The following is a 25,051-nucleotide window of genomic DNA, read 5'->3' as shown; positions in this document are numbered from 1 at the left end:
TTCTTTGAAATAACAGAACTTTATTTAGAAACGGCTTAGAAGTAGAAAAAACCCTGTCAAGAGGAGTCTGGGTGGAATAATGGTTGAGGGCAACAAGTTATCTAGAAGGCCACGAGAAGAAATAGCACCTCCGATGTCTTTGTCTTTTTTTAAATTAAATAATGGCTTGCTTTTTTTTTATTTGGCATTTGTTGGATTTGGGTCTTCCTCTGAAATTAATTCATTCGCATTTAATTTTTTTTTTCTTCCTTAGGGAAATGAATTTCATGCACTACAACAACAGTTATTTAACCATAAAATGCTTTTGCTTCGTTTCCTACACACACTTAAAAAGGACACGTTTATTATAACCACCGGAAGCAAACAAAACAAAGCGCACACACCTAAGCGCAGAGGCTTAGCCTTGGCCAACGTCTCGAAAAAAAGGCCCTCTTCCCAAAAGAGCAGCAATCGGGTGGATATATGGGGGGAAAACGGGGGGCGAGGAACGGGAAACGGGAAGCTGGAATCATAACCAAAATCCACGCCAGCATCAAAATTTCAAGTTATAACGCGCACCAATCCGCTTTTCTCCACGGAGCCGTGGCAAAGGCTAAAAAGAAGGACGTACAAAGGGACAGAAGCCGGAGATCTGGAACGGTCTCAGCGCAGCACTGCAAACAATTCGATCCATTAAAACAAGTATGGGCAAACTTGGGCCCTCCGGGTGTTTTGGACTCCAACTCCCACCATTCCTAGCAGCCGGTAGGCTGCTAGGAATGGTGGGAGTTGGAGTCCAAAACACCCGGAGGGCCCAAGTTTGCCCATGCCTGCATTTAGAGTCTAGATCGTCAGGCTTGGAAGAAGAGGAAGGAGAAGGAGTGCAGAAAGGATCGGAAAGAGCCACTAAATTCAAAGGACTGCTAACACGGAAGCAGCAGGTGGTCGGGAAAATAATTTCATAGCGACAGCCTTATTGCTTTGGAAGAAAGCAGACACTCCTCGGCAAAAATTTAAAAGGCCTTTTGGGCATCTGAACCACAACCAAACTACCTTCGGAACGAGACAAGCAAGGTCTCCTTTCTCTTTATCTCTGCGGACAGAATCATTGTGGCTCCTTTTGAAATCGATTTACGAAAACAAAGGCCAAATTTCCCTCTCTGTCCCTCCCTCCCTGGCCCCATTTAGAGCACGTAACATCTCCTCTCATCAACATTGCTTCGAATTTGGCATCTGGAAGCCTTCTTTCCAGCCCCACTTTAAGGCATCTCTTTTTCACTGGAACCCACACACTTTTGCTCTCTCTTCTTTTGCTCAAAACCTTCCTTCAGGCCCAAAAAAACAGCTCCATCGACACACTACTTCTCCTCTCTCAGCCGCCCACAAAAAGCACAATACAGCAACCCGGAAAAAAAATAAAAATAAAAGGAAATCCTCTCCACAAACCGGCGCTTCGACGCCGGCACAAAACAAGCAACTCCGCCGAACTCCGCATATGCAACAACCTCTTGCTTCCAACTGACACCATCTAATAAGATGTTAATACTGCTCTGCCAACAAGAGTGAGAAAAGAGCTCTCAAATAAAACCCATTGGAAGGGGAAAGGGGAGTAGTTAAACTTACGCAAAGTGCACTTGAAGAGGTACTTATTTTTTTGTTTTTAATTATGAAAAGAAACCAGTGAGTCCTCTAAGAATACAATGGAGTATTTTTTTTACAGATAAGCACATGATTGGGGCAAAGAATTCTGATTTCTGAATTCTGACGCTTCTGCTGCTCTGCTGGTAAAGTCGGTGGACCATTAATATTCTTCTTGCTCTTCTGGTGGTGCTCCTTCATCCGGTATCACAAAGCCTTCCTGGAAGGGAAGAGAGCAGACACACAGCTCAGCGTTAATATCATTTCACCATGTCTCCTATGTCAATATAATAATATATAATACTACTACTATGCTGGAGCGGAGTGAACACCCGCTGTTAGCTCCAGCTTCTGCCAACCTAGCAGTTCGAAAACATGCCAAAGTGAGTAGGGCCGGGCTGTGTCGCAGCTGGCTAGTAACCAGCTGCAATAACTCACTACTGACCGAGAGGTCATGAGTTCGAAGCCCAGGTCGGGTTAAGCCCCCAACCATTAAATAGCCCGGCTTGCTGTTGACCTATGCAGCCCCGAAAGACAGTTGCATCTGTCAATTAGGGAAATTTAGGTACGCTTTATGCGGGAGGCTAATTTAACTAATTTACAACATCATTAAACTGCCAGCAAAACACGAGGAATGGAATGAGGAAGTACAGCCACTAGTGGACAGTGAAGCAACAGCTCCCCCTGTGGCCGGAATCGTGAAGCTGGAAAAAAATGTTAAATGCCTCTGTGTCTGTCTATATATGTTGTTTGTCTGTTGGCATTGAATGTTTGCCATATATGTGTTCATTGTAATCCGCCCTGAGTCCCCTTCGGGGTGAGAAGGGCAGAATATAAATACTGTAAATAAATAAATAAATAGATCAATAGGTACCGCTCCGGCGGGAAGGTAACGGCACTCCACGCAGTTATGCCGGCCACATGACCTTGGAGGTGTCTACGGACAACGCCGGCTCTTCGGCTTAGAAATGGAGATGAGCACCAACCCCCAGAGTCAGACATGACTGGACTTAATGTCAGGGGAAAACCTTTACCTTTTACTATTATGCTATACTAATAATATATTTTATACATATAATATTGATATTAATATTATAATGGAATGGAATATAATAATGATAATAGACTATTATAATTGCATATTATATATTACATGTAATATTACTAGTTATATTGCAGTATAATGGTATAGTACAATATAGCAATAAATAATACTTATATTGTGCTATGCTAATCTATATATATAAAAGGGTAATGAAATTTCGGCCTAGGACAAAAAAACAGAACTACACATCCCAGAAACACTAAACTTGGCAGCACAATCCCTCATCCACGCCTCTAGGTTGATATAACAAAAAGAAAAGAAAAATAAAGTCCTAATTAGAGGTAGAGGAATAATTGTTTTTATCCAATTGCTGCCAGTTAGAAGGCTAAGCTCTGCCCACTTGGTCTTCTAGCAACCCACTCAGCCCAGGGGACAGGCAGAGTTAGGCCTCACTTAGGCCTCTTCCACACTGCCTATAAAATACAGATTATCTGGATTATATGGCAGTGTAGACTCAAGGCCCTTGCACACAGCTATATAACCCATTTATAATGGACTTAATGTAAGGTAAAACCTTACCCTTTACCTTAACTACCACCAATTCCTCAATACTTTATTTCCCATACCACCAGACTTCGCCACAGCAACGCATGGCCTGGCACAGCTAGTAATATAATATATTGTATGTATATATAACTTGTAAGCCGCCCTGAGTCCCCTTCGGGGTGAGAAGGGCGGGATATAAATGTCACAAATAAATAAATAATACACACGCGTGCGGGGGTGGGTCAAAAAGTAATGCTTCCATCATTCTTGTATTTCTTTCGCAGCTACTGGACTATCTATGCATTGTATGATAGAAGTAACCTGACTCTACTGCATGGGCCCCCAAATTAAGGCCCGTGGGCCAGACACGGCCCCCCAAGGCCATTTATCTGGCCACTGCCCACAGTTTTAGACTTAGGCTCACCCTAAGTCTAAAATGACTTGAAGGCACACAACAACAACAACAACAACACTAATTACTTTGACTATCTCATTAACCAGAAGCAGGCCCACACTTCCCATTGAAATCCTGGTAGGTTTACGTTGGTTTAAATTGTTATTTGTAAATATTGTATTGTTCTTTCATTGAGGTTTTTTTTTGGCACTACAATTAAGACATGTGCAGTGTGCATAGGAATTTGTTCATATTTTTTTTCAAACTATAGTCTGGCCCCCCAACACTCTGAGGGATTCTGGACCGGCCTTCTGCTTAAAACATTTGAGGACCCCTGCTCTACTGTTACTGCCTTTTCTTTGTCAGATTGATTGATTAGAACCATGAATCTGAAGCTAAAAGAAAGAGTCACCATTGAATTTCTGGCAAAAGGTGGTTGTGCACCTAAAGAAATCCATAATCGCTTGAAGAAAGTCAGCCCCTTCTGACTTTCACCTGTTTGGACCTCTCAAAGACAACCTACATCAGTGGTTCACAACCTACATGGTCTCCAGATATTTTGGCTTTCAACTCCCAGAAATCCTAACAGCTGGTAAACTGGCTGGAATTTCTGGGAGTTGTAGGCCAAAACACCTGGGCACCCACAGGTTGAGAACCACTGATCTATGTGGTTTCAGATGCAGTGACTTGAATGTCATTAAAAACATGGGTCAGAAAGCAAGACCCTGAATTATTCCAAAATGGTCTTGATGCCCGAGTTAAACAATAGCGATTTTGTGTGTCTGTATGTGTGCGTGTGTGTGTGTGTATGTATATATATATATTCCATGTTTTTTTTTACACACAAAAAGAGAGGAGATGAAAAAGTCAGGTAAGAAAGAGGAAAAGGGGAGGATGGGAATAATTGAGTTATTGCTAGTTAATTACATCTTTACCAATATCTAATATATATCACAGGGGAGGAGAGAGAGGTTGAGGGGACAGGAAAAGAGGCAGTGTAAAAAAATTGTAATTATTACACCGTTTTTTTCATCTCTAAAACACACATATTAAAGTTTGAATTTTTTCATAAATCCTCTATAACAAAGAGAGGAGCAATATTGCCAACTATTTTCAAGCTTGGTAGTCATATCTTCTTATTTTATCTCTATAAGTTTGCACTCAAAGCCACACTTGGATCGCATCAACAGAAACAATGAGGAAAAGGTACTCAAACCCGTCCACAATTAAAACTTCATAGAGAGGGGAGGATCATAAACCAAACACAACACGGAAAGGCTAGGAGAGCATCTTATATAGCACAATTTAAAGCAGAGCTTTTCAAACTGTATGTCGTGACACATTAATGTGTTAACTGCAATCTATAGGTGTGGTACACAAAAGTAACAAAGAAGTGACAAATATCTTGACAATGCATGTTATTATCTTACAAATCATATATTTTAAAATATATAAATGAAAGGTTTTCATGTAATAATAACAATAATACTTTTATTTCTTACTCGCCTTGCCTCGTGACTCGAGTTAGGTTACAGCATAATTAAAATGTATAATATATATATAGGGTATAGTATAATTAGAATATATTAGTATAGTATAATATTATTATATATAGTATAATATACTATTATAATATATTGTATACACATGTAATATTAATAATATGATGTAATACAATGTAATAATTATAATTCACTATTATAATTGTATATTTATATTACATGCAATATTACTGATAACATTGCATTACAGTCGTATAATATAATATATTGTATGTATATATACTTGTAAACCGCCTGAGTCCCCTTTGGGGTGAGAAGGGCGGGATATAAATGTTGCTAATAATAAATAATAAAATACGTAAACATTATAAAAATCTATAAATACATGTATTAAAATGATTTCTATATAATAAAATTTAAAATTCATGCCACTTAGTTTGTGTCCCCATACATTTGGCTATCACAATACATGTACATATGCATCTGGATCTCTTATAAGGGATTGTTTTAATCTCCGGTTTGCTACCAAAACTGAATTACTGTGTCTCAAAATGATGAAGGTCTAAAAGTTTGTCACAGGCATGAAATGTTTGGAAAGCTCTGCTTTAAAGTAAAACACACTCAGGGAAGCTGTGTTGACAATGCAACAAGATACAACGAAATACAAAAATCACAAAGGAGAGGTACTTTGCCAATCAAGATGGAGAAAATACACACTGCGAGTTTCTTTATCAAGGAGAGATGTCGTAAAGAGGAAGAAAAGTGACAATCTGGGAGTCGCAGGCCTACACTTTGTCTCAAAAGTAATGGTCCTACTGTAGCTGTATGTGCTTATGTACAAAAGGCAAACTAAGCAGCTACCTCCAAAATCACTTACGGAATCAATATGACCAGAGACACAGAAATAAAAGGGAAAAACAGATATAGCCAACTCCGCCTACTATCCTGGCATGTCAAAACAGTATGGATTAATAAATTTGGTCTCCAAAATGGAAATCATAACAAAAAAATAAGCTATTGAAAGGAATAAAAGAATCCCAAGATGCATTTTGGAAGAATCTTTCCATGTTTTTGTTCACATATGCCAGGCTTATCTGACCTAGCTGTTCCATTTCACCTGTGTGCAATACTAGTTTGGAATAAAACATTTGTTGAAACACAACCAACATTCCGTTTTCTTGTGATGTAGAAACCTATCCCCATTCTTTCCAAAGTATTTCTACCTCTGATATCAAAAAATGTGAGAAAGAGGTAAAGCTGAGGCACTCTTATGCTGAGAAATATATGTTTTTCTTTGTTGTGGATTTTGGATTTGTTGTGTGTATTAAAGCACAGCAAGTTCACTCTATCTTCCACCTCTCAATATGCGTGCAATTTTAGTACATGGACACCCTTCAACAACCAAAAATATACACAAATAATTATATGGCTCTTGAGGTTTGTTACAAATTCAGCCCACTGGCTTTTGGTGCTGAAAAAGCAGCCTCGCAACAAATTCCCAAACACTGTGAAAAAAAGCATTGGAGTTTAATCCCTTGCGCACTCTTCTGGGATCACAATATGGCTTTGTTTCTGGGTCAACATGATTTGGCTGTTAGAAATGCTGAGTATAGCATGTAAATACAATAAACACAAACGCAAACAGAAACATCATATGCAAGGTGTTTACAATGTTTACTTATATTCTGCCGAAAATAATGACACAAAAGGTAGTACAAAAGACAGCACCTTTTGTGCCATTTTTCTCTCTGCAAAAATAATAATATCTTTATTCTTATACCCCGCCACATCTCCCCAAAGGAACTCGGGGCGGCTTACATGGGGCCTTGCCCAGACACAACAATATGAAAGCAAAAGCAAAAGACATCAACATCAATAAAAACAGTAATAAAAGGTCAACATAAAATATGTTAAAACAAGAGATAAATTCATGGATCTGGGCCAAAGTGCAAAATATGTCAAAGGAAGGCACACAACAAAAATAAATACAGTTAAAATACTGTATGTCACACTAAAGAACATTTTAAAATGGAGGGTGGGGGAACAGCCCCAAGTTAAAACTCATTCACCAGCATCTTAGGCAAAATGCCCAGGTTACTTGCAAGCTATTTTGTGGTCCGTGTGTTTGATGAAACATTGTGTCTATGCCAAAATGAAAGGGGAACTATGTTGTTTTATGTGCAATCCAACACTCAAGTTCACTTTGATATACCAGTCTACTGAATTACTAACAAACTGACATTCTTACCAAGAGAATGGCAGCAAGAAGAAGTCTAAATGAGTAAGAAACCCTTGGAACAAGTGATAAAGGACTACATGCATGTTGTAAAAGAGTGCAAAATTATGGGAGGTGTCTTCTATTTTTCCCTCAACCTTCATAAGGAAGGCGCTTGGACTTACATCGGTGGCATAAAGAATCTCCACAATCCTCTGCAGAACGGGGTCGCTCTCCCCTTCGTTCTCCTGGCAAATCAGCTCAATGTTCCTCAGTTTCCCAAAGTAGAAATCTCTTTCCTTCTCCAGGTCTTCCACTGTCATCTTTAATACGTTGATCTGCAAAACAAAGTCCTTGAATCATTCTGACAAAAAAGAGGTACCACAGCACAGTCTTCAATCATAGAACTTACTAGAGATGACTTTTTCAAGCAGACAATACTTTGTTCTGCACCAGAGCTAAACCTTCAATTCTGAAATACTGTATTAACACACAGTATTTCAAAATAAAAGCAAAAACAGCAGACACAAATCATCTGGAGAGTCCAATTTCTTTACCAAAGTCCAACAACAATGTGGCCAGAAGAAATAAATACAGGAAAAGCCATCATTTTCTGTGTCTCCTCTTTACTGCATTAACACCCATACATACCAAGCCACAGGCAACAGGGTCATCCAAATGATTGCAAGGACAAGGATAACACCATGTAACAAAATATATTTAAAAATCTGTTCCTGGTTTGAAAGTGTTATTTCCTGTTTAATAGTGTGGTACCTGCTTTGAAAATAGCTGTTTTACTCTGGAAACTTCATTTTTGTGGCTGCCACAAACTAGGTGGAATTGGTTGATACTCTATGAGATATTCATTGGAAAACTATAGCAAAATGTCCCACAAAAACAAAGCTTTTGAAGTTTAATAATTTTCCCCATGTTTTAATGATAGAAGCAATTAGGAAATTACATTTATAACCTAGGAACAAAAATTGTGTTACTTGGTGTAATGTATTCTTCTAGCAGTGAAAACAGTAAGGAAAACATGGCTCGTGGCTTGTATGCAGCCACTGATTCATTAGGAGCCGAAGTGGTGCAATGGGTTAAAGTTTTCTGCCGGCTGAACAGCTGGCCTGAAGGTTGGGTTGCTGATCTAAAGGTTGCCAGTTGGAATCCATGAGACAGGGTGAGCTCACGTCTGTCAGCTCTAACTTGTGGGGACATGAGAGAAGCATCCCAGCTAATACATCTGGGCGTCCCCTGGGCAACATCAATTCTCTCACACCAGAAGTGACTTGCAGCATATTCTCAAGTCGCTTCTGACATGATAAAAAAAACTGATTTCATTTAAATTTCTCAGCATGAGTTGAGGCATTTTGCTCCAAGTTATACCAAACTTGCAAGACCGTACGTATCAATCAAATTTCAAGGAAAAGTATATCAACTCCAGTTGCCATTGTGGCCAAATGCAACTTGACATACGTAGTTTTGGGATGGACAAGTGAGCATCCAAATGTATGGCATCCAGGGGGGAAATCTGCCTGACGAAGGTACCTATCAATGCTCTATGCATTTAGCCCAAGACTGATGCGCATGGTATGAGGGTGCTTCCCTGCATGCCAAGTTAAGGCCTGACTGTCAGAGTAATGCGCACAGCGTAGCAGCAGATGTATGATGTCAGTTGAGCGCAGAACGAAGGTACGTCAGAGACGAAGTTAAAAAGTATGTACAAATTTTACTGGACAAAACAAACAGACTTGCAGACAATAGACATAGGACTTCCACTCTAGTCAAACAGCACAGATCTTCTTCAGTAGGCAGAGCAGATCTCATCTGATGCAATCAGCAATGATACAATCACACTTGTAGTCTGGACACTCTTCTCTGGCTCCAGACACATATCCAAGGTCAATACAGCTTCTTACCAAATCAACTCTTTACACACTATAGCATTTCCTGGATGATGCAATACATGCTAGACACAAATTTCATTTAAACACTACTAATACACAAATCCCACATTAACACTGACAAGTGATAGTACTCTACTCGTTTCACCAGTTGTTACAAAAATGTGAGCGCACTTGATCCTAACTGCTTCCTTATGCTAGATCCCCTAATTCTGCACAATAGGAAGGGCAGACAATTTCTGTGGCAGCATGCAATTATTAAATGTTTTTATATCTCGCTTCCTCTCCTCCAAAAAAGGAGACTCTAAGCAGCAAATGATAAATATCATACACTAGTATATACATACACAAAAAGTCATAAACTAGGATAGTGCCTAGACCAGGCCTGGGCAAACTTCAGCTCCAACAATTCCTAACAGCCTACCGACTCTTTGGAATTTATTTATTTACTTTGTTTTATATCCTGCCCTCTGTCCCTCATTGAGGGGCTTTAAAGTTTAGCACATTGAATTTATTTATTATTTATTACAGTATTTCTACCCCGCCCTTCTCACCTAACAGGGGTGAATTGTGCCCAGAAGCAAACTGGTAGCCAGTGGAGCTGCCGCAAAAGGGGAGGGGGGGGTTGTTCCCTGTATGGCGCTCCAGTGAGCAGCCTGGCAGCAGATCCTTGTACCAGTTGAAGCTTCTGAACAGTCTTCAAGGGCAGCCCTACACAGAGCGCATCACAGTAATCTAGTCTGGATGTGACAAGTGGCCAGATCAGACTTCTCAAGGTACGGGCACAACTGGTGCACAAGTTTTTAATTGTGCTAAGGCTCCCCTGGCCACCACCTATACCTGGGGCTCCAGGGTCAGTGATGAGTCCAGGAGAACACCCAAGCTGCAAACCTGAATATTCAGGGAGAGTGTGACCCTGTCTAACACAGGCCTTGTGGGAGCTGAAGTCCAAAACACCTGGAGGGAGAGACAAAGTCTGTCTATACCTGAACTACAACAAAACTTCTCTGCTGAGCCGTTCTGCCCAACGGAAACCCACCTGCTGAATCAGTTCGGCAGATTCGTCCTCTCCAATTCCAGCAGGAGCCTTTTTCACCATCCCAGGTGCAGTTTTGTTCGCCACTGTTGTTCTCTGCGCAACCATGGGTCTTGTTGGAGCTGCAACACAGAAGGATATGAGCTGCACTGCACTGAACTCTAGAAAAGGGTGCTTCCACCAATCCCTTTGTGTATCAGCCACCAAAGTGAAAGGCACCTGATGTGTGGAGACTCCTGTGCGCTGCAAGAAGAAAGCACCTCTACAACCCCAAAAGGACAGTTCAGAGAATGGCTTCTCCCTACTAAGTGATTATTACCAATCAGAGCAGTTTTCTTTGGAGTTCTGGTGGCAGCAGTGGGCTCTGCTCTTGCTGCTTTCAGCTCTGAAGATTGCACGAAAATGGCATCTACAAAAGGAACACGGTTCTAGATGTTATGTAGCAGGCTGAGGGCAATTGTGGCCCTCGTGGCAAGTTGTTTGTGTATTACTGGCCCAAATTGAGTTCCATAAGTGTGTGTGGGGGGATCAATTTCTGATTAATACTTCTGGGATGGAAGCAATTGCAGGCATGTAAGGACATGGAGCAGTTAGAGGGCTGTTCTGAACTATTATATTGCTCCAGGAATCACCTTGAGACATACATAGTGCAACTTTTCACTGACTTTGTTTACACTTGAGGCTTAAGGTTATAAAACGATTGGGAGGGGCACTATTTCCTCACTTCCATTTCACACAGCAAGACCTGAGATCACTAAAATATAATTTGGTCCTAAATTACACATAAGAGTCCTTCTCCTTTCCAGCTCGGTGACTGAGGAAGATCTGAATTAAAGGGACGTCTTGACATGACTGCCTTTCAGTTCCTCTTTTGAGGCTGGAGTCCTTGTGCAACAGACAGGAAACTACCAGAGTCAACAGCAGCCCAAACATTAGCTTTACACATGGCACAAGTTATTACACACAGGCACATGAGACACGGCATTCACTGTGGTGATGAATCTCCTGAGCATTGTTGCCTCTTTGCCTGCCTTTCCCCTATGTAAAGCCCGTGATACTGACTGCAGGCAAAAGCAGCTGCAGCATCCACCCTTGAACAACTCCCTTCACTCACTGTGGAGCATTAAAATGTTTGTATTTCACCACTGCAAAATAGTCACACACCCATTTTTTGGGCTGCAATAATTTTTGTGTTTCTCATATAATAGTCGCAAATCTGTTGGGAGCTAATCTCCCCTTCCTTCCTTTTTTCCCAAAGGCAGGGCAGTTTAAAAACTATGAAATTGAGCTCTCTAAAGCTAGGATCTTTCCTCATCTCAGATTTTGCAAATTACCTTATCTTCAGAGAACAAAGGAAGAGAGAAAAGGGGAATCAGACCCAAATGTCTCCACAGTTTAAAAAAATAAACAGAAATGAAGCTGGGTTGCTGTAGGTTTTGCTATGGCCATACTCCAGAAGCATTCGCTCTTGATATTTTGCCCACATCTGTGGCAGATATCGTCAGAGGTTGTGAAGATGCCTGCCATAGATGTGGGCGAAACGGCAGGAAAGAATGCTTCTGGAACATACCCCTACAGCCCTGAAAACTCACAGCAACCCAGTGATTCCAGCCATGAAAGCCTTCGACAACACACAGAAATGAAGCTGTTTGAGGCTGGATCATCCCCTTCCTTTTTCCTTTTGGATGTAAGACAGATTATTATTTTTTAAATCAGAAACTAGATAATAAAAGACAGATCACATAATAGTCACACTCCCTTATTTGATAAAAAGGAGATAAAAGATGTGACTATTATGCAACAAATGTGTTATTACATTATGGGCATCAATAGGAGTATAGTGTCAAGACTGAGTGATGTATTTAGAGTATTAAAATTAAAATGATTTCAACTGTATATGCTTAGAATTTAGACCATCTTACAAAGTGTTATCTTTAAGTTAATGGACAATCTGGAAAGGTGTCCAGAGAAGGGCAACCAAAAGGTGAAAGGGCTGGAAAGCCATGGATTCATATGAGAAGTGGGCTAAGGGAGCTGAGGATGTTTATCTTGGAGTAAAAAAAGACTGAACAGTGACATAACAACCATGTTTAAATATTGAAAAGGAAGACCCTTTGAGGAAGAGGAAAGCTTGTTTTCTGCTGCTCCAGAGGCTAAGACATAGAATGGCAGGAAAAAGAAACTCCACCTAAACATTAGGAAGAACTTCCAGATGGTAAGAGCAGTTCAGTAATGGAGTATGTTGCCTAAGAGTATGATACTCTCCTTCTCTTAAGCAGAGGCTGAATGGCTATCTGTTGGTGGGGCTTTGACTGCATGGAACAAATGGTGTTGGACTGCATGTTTCTTAGGGTCTCTTTCAACTCTGTGATCTGAACTGCAAAGACAGGCTAGTTTTTCTTCCAGGTGTCGCCATTACCTGTGCCGGAAGGAGCAAGGTTCTTCTTAGGCTTATTCAGAATCGGGACCACCATCGGCGGGGTCGGCGCTGTCTCCTGGCCTTGCCGAGCTGCCACCGGATCGTAGTCCTTCCCATCATAGTTTGCATCAAAGAATTTTTTGAACCACTGAACAAATTCAAAGTTATCTTGGAATTTTCCTTTCACTAATTTGTCCACAGGGATTATCTGAGGAGACAAAGTTGAGTGTATTTCAGGCAGAGAGGCAAAAAGGACATCTCAGAACACGGGGTTTTGCAAAAATATGCAGCTCCTGAGCTCAAGTTTTTAAAAAAGAGATTCCTTTAGAAACTTGAGCCAAAAACGAGGATACAGGTAGATTTGAGACTCCCACCAGATTCCTACTGCAACAAGCTCCCCGCCTGGCTGCCCCAGGGTCATGGTCCTTCCTGTTGTCATTGGCCTCAAAGAATTTTCTGGACCACTGAACAAATTCAACGTTATCCTGGAATTTTCCTCTCACTAGTTTGTTCACTAGAGTGAAAAACAAAGGGCTGGGGAGGCAACCAGGACAGCTAGAATATCAAAGCAACATCCCTTTCCCTGAACAAAACAACATAGCCAAGTCGTTCGAGAAGCATCCCGAAAGCAAAGGAATTAGTGGTAATATTCAAGAGAGATTTGACTAATTATATGCACTACAACTACGGGATATAAACATGAAAAAAGGACAAGCAAGGACTTCTGTGAACAGGATACACTGCAATTCTTAAAAACAGCAGGGAGGGCTGATTCTGGGGAACTAGCGGATATTTAACTGTGCCCTCCACTGCTTTCCCAAATGGCCCGTTCTCCTTATTGCTGCCATTTGCCTTCTGAGGTCTCCCTTGTTACATTTGATGTGACCCAGGAAAGGACATCAGCAGGCCTACTCAAAACGTTTTGCATTTCTCCTTTCAGTAAATATGGCAGTTTCATCCAGGGCAACCTTGTACCTGTCATCTGGGAATTAAGAGATGATTACAAACACATTGCAGATCTCAGTAGGTTCACTGTTCCATTAGCTTCAGAAACAGGAGGAAAACATCATTAAAAATTATTCCTGCCTGTTTGGTTGCTGTGCATGTTGTCATTTGGCCGTTATAATTAGGGCAAAATAGCCTGCCCTTGGTCCAAAAACATCCACCATCACTACCAAACAAAAAACAATGTTCTGAAGAAAAACAGATTGTTAAATTACAAGGAAATAAATGAGGGAAAAAAATCACACTGAACATAGACTTGCTCAAGGTCCAAGCAGAAATCCTGATACAAGAGAAAGAACACAAGACGGAACATTTTGCCTTGCTAGTCAAGATTAAAATGCCACAAGCTTCACAGTTCTGGTGTGGCAGCCTTCCCACTTGATAAGGAAGAATCCTCCTTTGCTATTTTTATCAGGGCATCAAGGACCAATCGAAAAGTGTGGCAAACACAAGCCTAATATCTATTGCACTCAAGGAAAAGGAAAATCTCAAAAGAAATTATACACGGAAGAGTAGCTATGCAAGTCTCCCTTGTTGACTATTTTATTTTATGTCTCCAGAGTCCTTCCTCCCTCCCTGCATTTGCTTTCTAGCCTTCTCAGCACCACAAACATTTGCCCTCGTTAACATCTTTTTGTATGCCTTGGAGTAGTGGGATATAGCAGTTTTGGCCCCAGTAGAGAAGCTGAAAGTGTCTCTTTTCCCTTTACCAACAATTGCTTTTCCTAACTGGCATATTTCATGCCAACAATGAAAATTTTTGTAGCTAGTTCCTGGCTTAGAGGAGAAGCCCCCACCTTCAGAGAAGCAACTTTACATTTCTTCTATTCGAATCTCCCCGTGACACATTTATGTCAAGAGATTAATAGGGTAATGATATTATGGGCTGATCATATCTGATGAACTACATATATGAAGAAGTGGGATGTGGTTGTCTGCTTGCATCCAAAAAAAAGCTTCAGAAGAAGGGGTTCTAACAAAAAAGGGATCTTCGAGATGGGAAAATGTTTTCTAAGAGGCTGAGAAATATAATTCTGTGATTTCTATGAATTCTGAATACGCTTCTTGTTATTTAGCTCAACAGCTAGTCCTGTATTTATACATCTTAGCTGGATGAACTAGGCAGAAAGGCACAACTTTTAAAGAAGATGCCCTTCAGTCATATCTGCAGAAATCCATCTAGATGAAACCAAGCAAACCTGTAAGAAACCAATTAAAATAGCTCAATGCGGATTTCTGTTGAGGAAATTAGGAAAGCCAATAGCGCCTGGGGGCTGACAGGAACCCAGTTTCAGTGGAAAGGCCAAGCATTGCTCAAGAGAATAATGAATGCTTCAGACCAGTATTCTGAAACCAAAATCAAAACATATCAAAGGCAAGGATGCTTACTTTGTCAACACCCATCCGCTTAAAACCTGCTTGTAGGACCTTGTAATTTTGGATGTATTCGTGTTCCAACTTTGCCTGGAATTTCACTTTTTTGAGTGTTACGGAGCCAGGGAAGAGCATGTCCATAAATTGGCAGTAAACAGCACCTGGAAAGAAAAACAATGCCTTGGTGACGACAAAGCAGGCACAGGCAAACTTTGGCCCTCCAGGTATTTTGAACTTCAACTCTCACAATTCCTAAGAGCAAGTAGTCTGTTAAAAATTGTGGGAGTTGAAGTCCAAGACACCTGGAGGACCAAAGCTTGCGCATGCCTGTGATAAAGCCTCAGAAATAGTATATAATCAGAGGAAGATTGTAGAACCCTTACAAACTACTGTTTTCACAAGTGAATCCTGCATCCAAGAAACAAAGTGTTGCTTAAAAGAGTAAGAAACGTCATGCCTTTAATCACCCAATTAATCCCCTGGCCTGACGTCTTGGATACAAGGGCACCAATTACAAAACAGACTTCACAAACTGGGATTGTCAGTGCTGAGCTGTTGACATGTCAGTGCCAGTGACCTGCTTATTCCATCGTGGAGAATTACATCCCACAATTACCAGACTGCAGAAGAATAGCACTAAGAACCTTCTAGGGATCTTCAGATGCAAGATCCTTCAACCTGCAACCTTCCAAGTGTTTGGGACTCCAACTCCCAGAAGCCCCTACTGCCAGCTTGTCCAATGGTCAGGAACACCTGGAAGGCCGCAAATTGTCCAGGCTTGACAACGAACACTTGCAGTCAAATCCAGAAAAGTCAAGCCCTCAAATGTGGAGGACCAACTCCACAATGCTTGTGCCACCTAAACTTTTGGATACACTCTTCCTAGCTGATGTAAAATGCCTTACTAGATTGCTGCTTTTGAACCAGTTGACACTGAAGAAAAGCTCTCTTCAGTCTGTTTTACTCCATCGTAGCGATCAGTTCCTTCAATGAAACCCAATCAACTAATCCATCTTGTTTTCATAGTCAGGTTTGCCTTCTCCATAACCCATCCATTCCAACCAAGGCAATCCTTTCCTTCCCAGTTCTTACAAGCCCGCCCCCCCCCCTCTCCCTCTCTTTCTGCCATTTAAAGCTTCCCTTGCCTGATCCACAAAGGGACCTCAAAATAATAGCCACTTAGTTATGGATGAAAGTAATAAAGCTTCACATGGTTATATTAAAGGATATCTTCATCCTAAGAATACATTTGCCATACTGTACACCCTCAATTTCTGTAAAACGAATTCCTGTAATAGCAGTCAGCACCTTCTCCCTAAGATGTCTGACTCACTGTCTTGTCTCATTTGAGAACCTTTCATTTATTGCTCTTCTGCATTGAGACTCACTTCGGTCTCTCTTTGCTTTTCTTATTTGGCTTTCATCTTAGATCAAATCCAATATTAATCCTTTTAAAAGGCATGGCTCATTTAAGCATAACATTTGCAGCTATCACTATGGATGCATTCCCTCCAAGCCTTGGTTACATTGCAGAAGCTGTCCATTAGTACATTCCCTTCCGCTGGAAACAATATATGACTTTAAAAAAACAGGACCAAGTTTTCTCTTCTACTAAACTGCAAAGCTCCCTTTTAAAGGCAAGTGTTGGGACTCAGGTGTAGGAACAAGTAGGATTTTGCCTTTCCCTCCACCAACTTGTCCAGAAAATAGGGACTATCCAGTACTACAGAACTGCCAGCAGCCCTGACACACATTTGCTCTTTGACTTTCACCCAAAAATTATTTCTCACAGATTATGCCAAAAGAAATGATCTGCAAGATAAGGAACAAGCAGATGGTTCAAGCAAGCAACAAAATAGGTAACAGGCCTGTTCCACTTACTTCACTGTAAAAATAAATCATTCCTAACCCCAAACATGGAAAACAATTCAGTCATAAACCAGCAAACCATTACCCTGTTGAGAGTGAGTTCTTGTGGCTCTCTAAAGGAAAAATAAACTATGTTTTCATAGCCTCAAGGAAGTTTCCTCTCTCGGCCCCTGACTTACCTGAGCAAAGCTGTTCTATCTTTGTCAAGTTCAACTGTAGCGACTCGTTAATCCAGGCCAGCATGTCATGTCGACTCAAGTTGTCACTTGTCACTGAGGTGGAATAAACGTTAACTGCCATTTTCTGAAGAAAAACAAGAAAGCATTTTGTTTACATAGAGGCTAGTAAAAGGAGCTGCCACCACACCTTCCATGGTCCTATCAGACACTTGAAGGCAAACAATGCACTTTCTCAGTCACATCCCTTGTAAGAGGGGCATCCTCAGAATCACTGAACCGGAGACAGTCCAGCCATCTCTCTGAAATCCATCAGCTCTGCAAATGTGCTAAGCCTTCACTCACAAAGCACAGTCAAATCCCCATAACCACCGAATCTATATCTGTGTCTGGGGGGAAATGATCTCTCTAGAAATGTGCTAGGTCCTCTAGACAATTAGATGGTATCATTGTTTGAAGTGAAAAAGCATCAACACTTGTAGCATTTAGGGACAGAAGGAAGTCTATGGTGCATGCCTGCTATCTTCATTTCACCTGTGTTTCCTAGGTCTGTGCAACTCAAGGTATCTTTGCTTCCTACTTTTATGGAGAAGTGACTTCCCCTTTCTTCCCAAAAGCCTTTATGGAAAAACCTTTAGTGCTTTATGACCCTTTGTTTGAGAAAGGAGTACCATAGGATTCCCCTCTGCCTCAAGGAGTCTTACACACAAAAGTATAAAGAGTCAGCATTAGTGTCTCTTGGGCCAAACAAGGTAACTTTCTTTTGTCTATCTACTCTTTTTATCTGAGATGTATTACCTGCAACAATAACAGGTATTTCCCTTTTAAAGCCTTACTAGAGCATCCTGTGCATTTTTCCCTCCTGTTTCTTACTATAAGCTCATACATAGCACTGCCTATGCTGCACGCTACTCTGCTATAGATACCAAATATTATGACAAATCTTCCTCGAAAGTTACTACAGAGTGGCCCTAGAGAGCCTCTCAAATTCCTAGAAGATACCTATAGAAGAATTTCTAAGTCCTCTAGATCAAATATGACATTTTAGGAGGTAAATTAATGTAGCAGTCCACATCAAGGAAGATGCTGTATATCAGGCATGGACAAACTGGCCCTCCAGGTGTTTTGGACTTTGACTCTCACAATTCCTAACAGCCTACTGGCTATCAGGAACTGTGGGAGTTGAAGTCCAAAACACCTGGAGAGCCAAAGTTTGCCATGGTTGGTTTGAAGTCTAAAGGTTATACTTGGAAGGCTAAAGTTTGCCCACGCCTGCTGTATATGAAATCACCTATGGACTGACTTAACCTGTACTACCCTGTCTGTCCAGAACACCTACTTGACATCCAGTTTTACTAATCAATACTCCAAAAACTTTCTCCCCAGAAGTGCCTGTAGGCATCTCTAGGTTTTTTGATACTATCTACAATGTGCTTCTGACCTAAACCACAATGAACAAATCAGTGGACTGGATGATCCTAGTGGTTTCTTCCAACTCTATAAAATATAGGGTTATCTATTATTTGCAGTTTCAGGTATCCACTGGGGGTCTTAAAAGATATCCTTCCAAGATATATGGAGTCATAATATACATTAAAATTCTATCTTGAAGTCCTTTGCTTACCATGAAGATCCAGCCTTTTTGGTAGAGGTCATAAAACCACAAAATAATAATAATAATAATCTTTATTTATACCCCACCACCATCTCCCCAACGGGGACTCGGGGCGGCTTACATGGGGCCATGCCCAGAACAATACAATATAACAAAATATAATAGAACAACAAATCATAGCACATTAAACAACAATAAATTATCTCGCTAAAGAGGTGGTCCTTGCCTCTTTGTTGCCAATACTCAGACAAGGCTGGAATATTGAAGTCTTCAATGCTGCCTTTACAATGAGATGGCAATAAACTTTCATGTATCAGAATGCCTTCTCAATGCCTCCCACTTGCTTGCTCATGCATTATTTTAACTTTTCCTGTATTTCATCTTGATAGTACTTTGCTCATGTGCCAAAAACATAAAACAATACAAGTCCATAATATGTAGGAGCATGAATGGCTTGCTTTTTTATTATTCAAAGCCAAATTAGAAGATTTTTATAGGAACTAACTTAGACTGTATGGGCAAAATAACCCAACTTCTGTAGCCTGATTCAAGCAGCCCCAACAGTAGATTTTGCACTGTTTTAATAGTGTCAACAGAATCAAGGGCTAACTTCAGTTTAACTGAAGGTTATCTTCTTGCTATATGGCTGATGTACCCTTTATGAACAAAACACTCCCAATCTGAGGATCACACTGCATACAATGAATCAAAAGAGATCTCAGCTCTGCTTTGAATCAGAAAAAAATGCCCTCCGCATAACTTCTCTCCCCCTTTGCAGACACTGACCTTGTGAAAGAGATAAGGATTCATGAAAGAAATTTTAATCAAATAGGTGAATAATCAAATCTGCCCAAGTGAAACTGGCCAATGTGGAAAGGATAACGCATAATAATGCTACGAAGGTGTCTTCCCACAGCAGGGAAATTATTTTTCTTATTTATTGCTCTTTTATACTGCTTTTCTCATCTCTGAAGGGACTCAAGGCAGTGTACATGAAGTAAAGGCAAAATTCTGTGCCCTTCTGTCTCATTCGTCCTTTCCCTTGAGATAGAAAGAAGAGGTTTTTAAGCAGGGGCTGGATCGCCGTCTGGCAGAAGGGCTTGCATGGTGACTTCCTGCCTGGCAGAAAGAGGTTAGACTGGATGGCCCTGGGGATCTCTTCCCATTCTGTGATTTTAATCGTATGGGGTTTTTTTGTGTGTCTGCACAGGATCTTGGAAGCACAGCCCTGCAGATCCACCAGATCCACCATACAGCATTCCTTAAGGAGACAAGAAGCTGCTTTCCACTGAGTGAGACCCTTGGCCAGTCATTGCATTGAGTGGCAACAGTTTCCATGGCTTTGGACACAATGCATTGCCAGCCCCACATGTAGATTCCTGCTACATCTGTCCCTCCACTTTTGCTTATTTGATTAATCATGGATTTAATTAAAAATGTTCTTTTTAGGAATCTCTAGGTTTTCCAGTGCGACTCTGTGGACAATTTCATGCCGGAGGCTCTAGAGAGAACATTTTTCTAGGAAACTAAGTCATCCAGTGCATTTCTGTAGTCACCTTCCAGATGAAGTCAGCCTTAAGAGTTATTTATGGAAGAGCCAAAAAAATCCTAGATACGTTTTCTCAGATAAAAAAAAATAGCAATTTCTTTGTGTTTTTTTTACTAACAGCAAATGTGGAGGGCCACCTGTTTTATCTGCTGCTCTCCCATCCAAAGCTGAATATGTCTTGACTTTGCTACATTTCCCCAATCAGCCAGAATACAATGCCATGGGGGTGTTTGGTTTGGGCAAAGCTATAATGGACAAGCTGGATTTCTCTAGGGCAGACTTGTCATCTTGACAAGATTCTGTCTGCAGTGAGTTTGAATAGGGAAAAAAGTTATCAGAGGAGTCACATCCCTTTTGCTATTCCTTCAGCCTTGGCCTACTTTGTTCAGTAAAGGAGCAAAGATTCTGCTTAGCTTTGCAGACCTTCACATGCCTGAGTTTCATCTTGAGAAAAAAAGAAAGGCGGCTAATTCATCTGTAAAAGGAAGAAGGAATGGTAATACAGTCTCCTGAATCTCTTACGTGAATCCTTATCTCTTTCACAAGACCTGTGTCTACTCAGGGAGGAGATTCTATGCCGAGGGCAATTTCTGCTTGAAAGCAGTGCTGGGATCACCTCCTGTGATGCATTGTGTACTATGTGATCCTCAGATTGGAGTATTTTGTTCATAATGGGTACATCAGCCTTACAGCAAGGAGATAACCCCAGAATGGGGGTTGTTAAACTGAAATTGGCCCTAGATTCTGTTCACGCTGTTAAAACAGTGCAATATCTACTGTTGGGGCTGCCTAAACCGGGCTGCAGAAGTTGGCTTGTTTTTGTCCACACAATCTAAGTTAAAAAACCTTCTCATTTGACTTTGAATAAAACACAAATAAACCATTTTTTTCTCCTCATATTGGATTATTCTCTTTCAGTCCTCCACGGCAACTGCTCTGGTCAAGGGATCAAGAGTCAGGCTGAAGGATCTGAGAGATCCTCTGGACATTTATGCAACACAATCCTATACTTTGAAGAACCCGGAGATTTGTGGGCTGGACTTTGGGTGGATTTGACCAAAATGCTCTGCAGAGAAATTGCTAGTGCCTCCAGGAAAACCCAGAGATCTCTAGAGAGGTGTGTCCTCTCAGGTAAAAAAAAAATGCAGTTTTTCACTTTTGCTGTGAATGTGGAGGGCTGAGTATCACTGAAAGACTCCCAAGGATCATACTATTATTATTGCTGGTTTTTCACTATTGCAGGAGGCCTGTGTCCTTACTATTACCTCACTTTTGCAAAAGACCTATGTCCCTAATTCTAGTAAAGGGCTATTATTGGTTATCACTGATTATTATTATTATTACTACTGATTTCTCACTTTTGCAGGAGGCCTGTGTCCCTGGTTCTAGTTCTATTATGTGAGGGCCATAATGGATTCCATAATGGTTTGTAATTATTATCATTATTATCATCATCATTATCTCACTTTTGCTAATTCTAGCAAAGGTGGAGGGCTATCATATAAGGTCCATAAAGAGTTTCATAATAGATTGCTATTATTATTGTTGTTATTATCATCATCATCACCTCACCTTTGCATGAGACCTATACCCCTAATTCTAGCAAAGATGGAGAGCGATAATGTGAGACATAATGGGTTTAATACTGGGTTGTAATTATTAATATAATTATTATCATCATCACCATCATCATCTCACTTTTGCACTGTGTCCCTAGTTCTAGCAAATAAGGACTATTCCTGGCATCATGTTACTATCACCTATTGCTATTATTATTACTATTGGTTTCTCAGTTTTGCAAGAAGCCTGTGTCCCTAACTCTAGCAAATGTGGAGAATTATTATTGGTTTCATGTTACTATATATCGTAACTACTACTACTTATTATTATTATCATTATTATTATTATTGGTTTCTCAGTTTTGCAGGAGGCCTGTGTCCCTAGTTCTAGCAAAGGTGGGAGGCTACTATATCAGGGCCATAATGGGTTTAATAATGGCTTGTAATTATTATTATCATCATCATCATCACCACCATCATCATCATCAACATTATCTCACTTTTGCAAGAGGCCTGCATCCTTAATTCTAGCAAAAGTGGAAGCTATTATTGGCATGATGTTACTATCACTTTATTATTATTATTGGTTTCTCACTTCTGCAGGAGACCTATGCCACCAACTCTAGGCAATGTGGAGAATTATTATTGGTTTCGTGTTATTACTTATTATTATTGGTTTCTCAGTTTTGCAGGAGGCCTGTGTTCACAGTTTTTGCAAATGAGGATTACTATTATTGGCATCATTTTACTATCAATCATCACCATCATTATTCGTTTCATGCTACTATCACTGATTATTATTGTTGTCGTTGGCTTCTCACTTTTGCAGGAGGCCTGTATCCCTAATTCTAGCAAATGTGGAGGGCTATTATGTGAAGACAATAGGGAGTTGTTATTATCATCATCCTCCTCGTAATCTCACTTTTTCAGGAGGCCTGCGTCCTTGATTCTAGCTAAGGTGGAGGGCTATTATGTGAGGGCCATAATGAGTTTCATAATGGTTGCTGTTGTTGTTGTTATTATAATTATTACTACTACTACTACTACTAGATTGGTTTCTCACTTTTTCAGGAGACCTGTGCCCCTAATTCTAGCAAAGGTGGAGGTTTGTAATGATAATGATGATTATTATTATCACAATCATCATCTCATCACCTCAGTTTTGTAAGAGGCCTGCATCCTTAATTCTAGAAAAGGTGGAGGCTATTAGTGGCATCATGTTACTATCACTTTATTAAAATTAGTATTATTATTATTGTATTATTATTACTACTGGTTTCTTAGTTTTGCAGGAGGCCTGTGTCCCTAACTCTAGCAAGTGTGGAGAATTATTATTGGTTTCATGTTACTATAACTTATTATTATTATTATTGGTTTCTCAGTTTTGCAGGAGGCCTGTGTCCCTAGTTCTAGCAAAGGTAGAGGGTTATTACATGAGGGCCATAATGGGTTTAATAATGGCTTGCTATTATTAGTATTATATCATTATAACCATCAGCATCTCACTTTTGCAAGAGGCCTGCATCCTTAATTCTAGAAAAGGTGGAGGGCTATTAGTGGCATCATGTTGCTATCACTTTATTAAAATTATTATTATGATTATTACTGTATTATTATTACTACTGGTTTCTTAGTTTTGCAGGAGGCCTGTGTCCCTAACTCTAGCAAATGTGGAGAATTATTATTGGTTTCATGTTACTATAACTTATTATTATTATTGGTTTCTCAGTTTTGCAGGAGGCCTGTGTCCCTAGTTCTAGCAAAGGTAGATGGTTATTACATGAGGGCCATAATGGGTTTAATAATGACTTGTAATGATTACTATTACTAGCTGTGCCCGGCCACGCGTTGCTGTGGCTAGGACTTAATTTTTCTTTTCTTTTTGTTGTATGAATGTAGAGGCGTGGATGAGAGGTTGTGCTGTCAATTTTCAAGGTTGTGGGGTGTTTAAGTTTAGTTGTTTTGTCCGGTGCCGTGATTCCATTACCCTTTTATATATATAGAAGAAAGATATTATAACCATCAGCATCTCACTTTTTCAAGAGGCCTGCATCCTTAATTCTAGCAAAGGTGGAGGGCTATTATATGAGGGCCATATGGGGTTTAATAATGGTTTAAACTAATGCTAACCAATGAGGGGCCAACTATATGACAATCCCTACCGTGTTTCCCCGAAAATAAGACAGTGTCTTATATTATTTTTTACTCCCAAAGATGCGCTAGGTCTTATTTTCAGGGGATGTCTTATTTTTCCATCAAGAAGAATTCACATTTATTGTTGAACAAAAAAATGAACATTTATTCTATACTGTACAGTAGTTGTCATCACAAACCAACATAACAAAACCAGACAAACTGTGACTTCTGTCAAGAATTTCTTGTTACTACCATTATTTCCATGAACAACTGGTAAGTACATTTACCAATCCTACATGGTATGGTGTTTTGTTTGGTGGGCGCTGGGCATGCTTCCAAACAAAACCTTTGCTAGGTCTTACTTTCGGGGGAGGCCTTATATTTAGCAATTCAGCAAAACCTCTACTAGGTCTTATTTTTTGGGGAGGTCTTATTTTAGGGGAAACAGGGTATTAATAGTTGAATGCAAAACACACACCCTCCCTCTACAACCGCCTTGAGCACCACACCATTCTGGACTCAACTGAGAAGCGTTTGGGCCTAAAAGGAAAAAAAATCATAGTCAGAGCCGAGGCCTGGCGCTTAGAGAGGCCTTTTAAGGGGCCGCCGAGCCAGGGCCACTCAGGTCAGGGCGAGGCCTGGCTACACCCGCCCCAAGGCGTGCCTCCATGCCGGCCTGGAAAGCCCTGAGCCCGGCGACGACTCCCTCACGCTTCCCCGGCCGCCTTCTTGCCTCCCTCAGCTGTTCCCAGACACGCCCGCGGCATCATTAGCATATATGCAAATAAAAACCCCTCATTCACACACAGTCTCCGTCCTTCTAGTACTAAACATAGGGAAGGGCGTTGCCCGGCACGCCTCACCGGCCTGTCTCCTCAGCCGCCTGCCCGCCTCCTCTTCGCCGCCTTCTCCCTCAGACACTTACCGTTCAAACCGGCCCCGCCTGCGCCAGGCCCGGGATCTGACGTCAGGTGTGGCAGAAACGGAAGTGGCGTCACCGGAAAGAGCCGGCTCCAAAGCCGCGCCTCTTACGCCTCTGTCACGCAAGGGGCGGGGCTCGCCACTGCGACTAGGGAAGTGTGGGCGTGGCCAA

General features: G+C 40.9%; 1 protein-coding gene across 4 annotated transcripts; it reads right to left on the bottom strand.

Moving 5' to 3' along the window:
* Positions 1-25,034, bottom strand: mapre1 (microtubule associated protein RP/EB family member 1). Of its 4 annotated transcripts, none has more exons than XM_062979183.1 (8): positions 24,884-25,034; positions 17,103-17,226; positions 15,070-15,215; positions 12,676-12,883; positions 10,576-10,665; positions 10,260-10,378; positions 7,505-7,657; positions 1-1,837 (listed from the first exon to the last, which is right to left on the bottom strand). In XM_062979183.1, the coding sequence occupies exons 2-8, from the start codon at positions 17,221-17,223 to the stop codon at positions 1,781-1,783; spliced, it is 894 nt and encodes a 297-aa protein (XP_062835253.1). In that variant the 5' UTR covers positions 17,224-17,226; positions 24,884-25,034; the 3' UTR covers positions 1-1,780. The 4 variants fall into 4 exon arrangements, with proteins under 4 accessions (XP_062835253.1, XP_062835254.1, XP_062835255.1 ...); XM_062979184.1 differs by having other exon boundaries at positions 24,822-24,925; XM_062979185.1 differs by lacking the exon at positions 10,576-10,665 and having other exon boundaries at positions 24,884-25,033.
* Positions 25,035-25,051: the final 17 nt, after the last annotated feature.

This window comes from Anolis carolinensis, chromosome 4 (assembly GCF_035594765.1).
Source record: "Anolis carolinensis isolate JA03-04 chromosome 4, rAnoCar3.1.pri, whole genome shotgun sequence".
Taxonomy (NCBI): domain Eukaryota; kingdom Metazoa; phylum Chordata; class Lepidosauria; order Squamata; family Dactyloidae; genus Anolis; species Anolis carolinensis.
The sequence above is the reverse complement of the archived record's forward strand: the minus strand, read 5'-3'. Positions and strand labels throughout refer to the sequence as shown.